Here is a 5,882-nt window from a genome sequence, read left to right as displayed (position 1 = left end):
AGAGTGGGCTGACGACAATAAATAACAATATGTGAACAGAGAAAAGGTTTTACATAAATGCTATGACAGGTCCATAATGATCAGGAGTATTAAACTTTTAAATAGGTATGTATGTAACACATTTTATAAATTTAAAAAAAAAGTTTCATTTGACAAACTCAAACTTGTAGTAGAGATGTTTGATCTATACAGTGATGTTTTGAGATTTCTGTAGAGACAAAAAAAACCCAACTGGTATTTCAGAGCCATCCCAACAGGGACAGAAACACTGTCACATTAGTTCTGCTTGACAACAACCACCACCACCAGAATTCCTGGTAAAGAAGCACAAAGCTATCAACTTCAGATTCACCCAACCTGCTACCTACCACATGTTGCTTCCTAATACCAACTGGCGGTTTTGAAATAGAGTTAATTGATGATAAATGTAGAAGTCAAGACTGTCCAACTTCAGTCATGTAACTCTTAAGATTTGACGTTACCTCTCCCATAACCAAAATGCTTTAAAAACTAGCATACAGAGAAAAAGGTGAACTGCTTCCTTGAAGATGAGAATTACTTTCAAAACTAACCATAACTTTTCTACAGATCTGCACATCAGAAGTACATCAGGTAACCTGTAGTATTAAATTCATTTTTATCTTATGTAGGGCACTATTAGCACTAAAAACATTGCAGGAAGTTCACCTTCAGATAAAACATCTTTAGTGCTGCATCCACCTTGACATAAGTTAGCCCAGGGCAAAAAAGAAACTAACCAACCATATCCACTCCATGTTCTGCCACCAGTAACAGTCTTTACTAACGAAAATTAAAAGATGGCTAGTGGAAAGTCTTTTCAAATCGGTACAAGTGCATTATTAGCAATTACTGAAAAAGAAGAAAACCCACAGTAACATCCAGCTATAACAAACCTAAGTTCTGACCTATTACATTTATGAGTACAAAGTTCACAAATTTTCCCATTATAAGAGTGTTCAGTTTAAACTGATGACTGGGCTCACTAAACAGCAGAATTCTTACAGCAGTAGTATCCTCTGAGATTCTACCAGTATACCTCTACTTAAAGTTACCTAAAAAAACCCGCACCGATCAGTATTTTCGTGGTGTTAACAAGCCAATGCAGTTACAAAGCTACCCTCACACAAAGACTTGCCTTGTAACATCTGCCTGAAACAAAGTCTAGAATTAAGTATTTGCAGGGTAAATTCTTAGTGCAGTAAAATTGCACTAGAGGTTAAGAGTCTTCTTTGCTCCTTCCTCCTTCCACCATGAAGGGCAATACTCATACTTGCTGCTGTCATAAGGGTCCTTCCCTTTACCCGCAGCACACGCATTCTGAGAATCTGCTAACCTGCAAACTTTACCTCACTGAGCACAACTGAGTTAACTTCACAACCTCCTGAGGTCTCTTACTTGAAAAGTTAACAGATATCCCGTTACATCAAGCTGCAGGAAAAGAAAAAAAATTATTCCTGGTTTACCTGGTATTCCTTTGTGAAGTTTATAATTATGCTCTTTTCCAACACCTTGTATTAGAAACAAAAACTTTCTTGATTAAAAAATAAATTCCACTGCATTCACAGTAATTTCTGTATTTTTAAATCCAAGCTTTTCATTACTCCATAAAAACTTTGTTAGATTCGTGCAACATTATATGCCCACATAAAAATAAGTCTTAAAACACGATTACCATCTTTCTTTTGGAAAATTCTTTACAATTTCACTAATGATTGGCTGGTAGCAGGAATCTCTCTCAGGCTTTCCCTCTTCACTCCAGTCTCTCACAAATTGTTTCAAAGTAGATTTTAATTTGTCCATGTCAAATGTTGAAGCTGGTGTAATCTTCCCTCTTCCCTAATTAAAGTGGGGAGAAAAAAAAAGTTAGTGGAAAACATACTAAGTATCTTTAATCTTGGAGGGAGGGGGAAGTAAATTATACACAACAAAAGCCATGCTATAAGGGCTGTTGGGAGTTTTAGCTGACAAAGCACTCGCCTTTCACTCCTGGGACCAGGGCTCAAATCCAACCTAGAATCCTAAACAAACTGAGTTTGCTGGTCTCAGTTCGGCACCCAAGAGACCAGGTTCCACATCACAAAACCATACATAGTATGGCATAGCAGAGCACAATTGGTAGTCCTTATTCAGAGAAGGACCGGGGCTGAGCTAGTGCAGAGGCTGAACTGCTTACCCTGAGAAGAGGATCCCTTTAGGTACTGATGAGGCAACACTGAGAAGCTCACATTAGAGCTGCCCATTACTGTACCTTGCCTGCAGATACCAAATAAGGACTTCAGTTTCCATCTCTGCCAGTCTTTTAAGTCTGAGAGCAATTTTTTTGATAGAGATGCCACACTGAAAAAGCAGGTAAGTAGTGAAAAAGTTTTTACAGATACCATTAAAAATATTTGGCCTATCTAAAATTGTAACTGATTTAGAATGCCATAACATATAATAACCTACAGTAAGACAGACAATACCATTTATGCTCTACATAGTTAACTGAAAAAATAACTTGAAAATGTAACCGTGGTAGAGCTAGAACTCTGGAGTGAAAAACTGCTTTTTTTACAGTAAGTGATTACTGCAATTTGCCAGATTCACAATTAGTTTTCAGAAGTTTACAAGGACTAACAACAAATAGTTTTATTAAACATCAGCTCTACAAGATGCGAAAGCCAAGAGTGAGAAAATGTAAGCAAACAGGAAGTAAGGAGAAAATAAAGAAGGCAAAAGGGAAGAAAATTGGAGGCCTAAAGGTGTGAAAAACAAATGTAGAAAATCCCAAAGCGTACAGAATTTAATTTTGATGTATGAAAAACTCCATTTTAACATACGTCTTCTCCATATTCTTTATTTTCAAACATATGAACGCAGTCATTCACAATGGTGTGTAGTATCTCTTGATTATGATCAATGCACTTCCGAATCTTGTCAAGGTGAGGAAGGAATTGAGGAAGAAGACTCTGTTGGTTAGCTGGGAGAGATTTAAACTGCCTCTCTGTTCTGTTCACTCGTTCATGCATATTTGTTCTAAAAAGCAAAAAGTTTAAGGTCTTTAGATATTTAGAAGCAATACATGCAGTAAATAGAAATAATTCATTCTAAGCTACTCCAATTACAATTATTCATTTCCTTAGACACAGAAAGTGATCGTAATTCCTTACTAGAGAACAAATTTTCAAGAATTTTTCAGGCAAAATGTTTGTTTTAAGCTCTAGTTCTACATTACCACTCTGTTTAACGTTGCAGTTTAAGGGGACCATTGTTTTCTTCTTGCAGTTTCATCCTCAGCCATTCATTTCCAGCACAGGTGATCACTACCTCAATACATGGATCTACAAAATTTAATGAACAACCAGTCCCCAAACCCATCAAAACTAGCCAGATTGTTTCACAAATCCAGTTTAAACTGAATGAATAGCTGAATGCTGTGGTAAACTACGAATACAGAAATAACGAGATGTGGAGTGGGAATAGGGATCCTCAAAATCAATTGTTTCTGAAAGAACAGTAAAGGTCACAGCGGGACCATACTGGAGTTCTGGCAGCCACACTGAGGTACTAAACTACCTTCTTTTAACAGCATATTCCCCTCAAGTATGAGTACTGTGAATTTGATCACGTAACTGATCCAAGCTAAAAATAACTCTTCCATTTCCCCAAAATAAAAGTTCCATAAAAAAGGTGAATCTACTGCCAAGTGAAAGAGGTTTATTTTTTTCTTTCCTCTTCCTTCTCCTCACCCAGCACAGTTCTGCCCTCCACCATGTTCTAGCAATCATCAAGCCTGCCACAAAGCTCATTTAACTTGCTAACCTCGAAGAGACCTGTATAGATTTTGCTAGATTTGATTTTTGTCAGTTTAGCAAGTCAAGTTGGCTGAGCACAGTCATAAGGACTCTAGAGAGACAGGTCATAAAGCCGGGACAAGGGATGTGGCCCCTTTTGGCAGCAGCGAATCATTTTATCAGGTCAAGTCATACTGCAGTTTCTCAAACTCCTGTGACAGCATACAGCAGCACAGAGTTGAAAACTAGCCACCAGAGAGAGAGTAAGGTGCAATTGCTGCAATTTTAGTTGCAGCCTCAGTCTGAAAATTTGACCAGTTAGTACCTCCAACATTACATACGTGCTACTGAGAAGGGCATGTTCATTGCAATAGCTACACTGGTTTAAAATGACATTTAAGAACAAAAAACAGAGAAGGAACAATAAGAAAAATAAACTGATCCTCTATATAAAGCACATCAGCTTAGCTTAATATCTTCTTGAAAGTTTTGTCAGAAAAATTCTTTGAACCATAATCCTCCACCCTTTCATGTTGAATTGCAACCTTCTAGCCAAATGAATAAATTCACTGAAATCAGAAGAGCTACACACAAAGAATGAAGCTACATCCATACGTCTCCAGAAGACAAGAACTTTGATCTGGATTCATCTGAAAGTATGTTATTGCCTTACTCGTGCAGGCATTTCCAATTACATTATTTTTAACTCCCAAGATATGTAATTTCACTTAAATTCAGAGTTATTTCTTTGAGGCGGAGGTAATTTAACTCAATTTCTGCACCAGAAATTTGAGTCATATCCTTTTGTTATGCGTTTACCGAAACTGTAGTATTCAAAAGCAACCCAGAGCCACAGTTGAGCATGAGGTTGAGAAAGATGTTCCCAGCTTCTAAGGCCTGAGGATACAATTACATCACTGGTATAAGTAAATAACAGTTGGCTGTTGCGCTAATAGTAATAACTAACATAAAGTCTTTGGTATGGTCAAACTGAATTGAGAATTCAGGTTGGAAGAGACATCAAGGCGTCATCTAGACCAACCTCCCACTCAAATACTAGTCCTGGAAAACAAAACAACCCAAGATATAAAAACAGTAAACAAGAAGAAATACTCTGAATATCAGCCACTCCTTTCAAGAACCTGTCATGTAAAAATTATGCTTGTTATTATATTGACAAAAAGGGTCCAGCACATAATAATGATTCACACGATGGGGGTCTGTCAACTTTAGCATACAAGTATATAATGTAGCTACATCCCAAATCTGCTTTCCATACCTACGGTAACAGAAAACAGTTTACCAAAATACTGTAGAGGACTGGACTTTTTCAGCTAGTCGTCGTCCGTCCGTCCCCCCGCCCCCGCTATTTGAGTAACTTTTGTTTCCTCTTCCATTCAATGGACTCAGATATAGTTGGGTCTCCCCGCCCCCCCGCTTTATCTCATTCCTATGGGGCCATCAAGCCCTTTTCTGACTCAACAAATGACTAAAAAACTAAAGTTATAACAAAATAGCATCCGTTAGCCCTATCACCCGGTCTTATCTCTTGTGCAAATTAACACGTCTTTCAAAAATTTCCCCAATAATCGAGACACCGTTTGCATTTCTTTGCCAGCAGGAGCTACTATTGTTTTGAGTACTTTACAGCGTCTTAGAGCATTTTATCTTACAAGAAGAGAGCTTTTACAACCTTGTCAGGTGTGTCGTACTTTGAGATGGTTTAGTTTTGGGGTTTTTTTCTTTCGTGCTTCCTAGCTGACAAAGACATCGAGGTGACACTGTGCGTATCCGGAAAGGTAAGGGGAGCAGGGGTCCTTTCCCGACTCGGGCTTCTGCGCCCCGCTAAAGGCACCGCGCCCCCCACGGAGCACAGACCGAGGGAGGCCGCCACACGACAGGCGCGGAAGGGCAAAGAGCTCTGGGAGCCAGGCGCCCGGAGCGCCGCCCGCACGGACGGCGAGCTCCCGACCCCTGCGGAGTCAGGTCGGTGGGACCACCGGCGGCCGCGGCGGAAGGGAGGGGACCCTCGCGGGGCCCCGCACACAAGGCGGCCGGGGCCGGGTCCCCGCAGGATGGGGGGGGGGG

General features: G+C 39.7%; 1 protein-coding gene across 2 annotated transcripts in view; it reads right to left on the bottom strand.

Moving 5' to 3' along the window:
• Positions 1 to 5,523, bottom strand: part of LOC103920372 (chromosome unknown open reading frame, human C9orf41) — a 19,351-nt gene extending 13,828 nt beyond the window's left edge. Inside the window, exons 1-3 of one of the 2 annotated variants that reach the window (XM_009328086.1) lie at positions 5,488 to 5,523; positions 2,841 to 3,036; positions 1,694 to 1,857 (exon numbers count right to left, since the gene is read on the bottom strand). In XM_009328086.1, the coding sequence (XP_009326361.1) occupies positions 1,694 to 1,857; positions 2,841 to 3,029 (353 nt within the window). In that variant the 5' untranslated portion in view covers positions 3,030 to 3,036; positions 5,488 to 5,523. Of the gene's footprint in view, positions 1 to 1,693; positions 1,858 to 2,836; positions 3,037 to 5,487 lie in introns of those variants that run through there. The other variant, XM_009328087.1, reaches the window with a different exon arrangement.
• Positions 5,524 to 5,882: the final 359 nt, after the last annotated feature.

The sequence above is a fragment of the Pygoscelis adeliae genome, unplaced genomic scaffold (genome assembly GCF_000699105.1).
Source record: "Pygoscelis adeliae isolate BGI_AS28 unplaced genomic scaffold, ASM69910v1 Scaffold45, whole genome shotgun sequence".
NCBI lineage: Eukaryota > Metazoa > Chordata > Aves > Sphenisciformes > Spheniscidae > Pygoscelis > Pygoscelis adeliae.
This window is presented reverse-complemented; position numbering and strand designations above follow the sequence as displayed.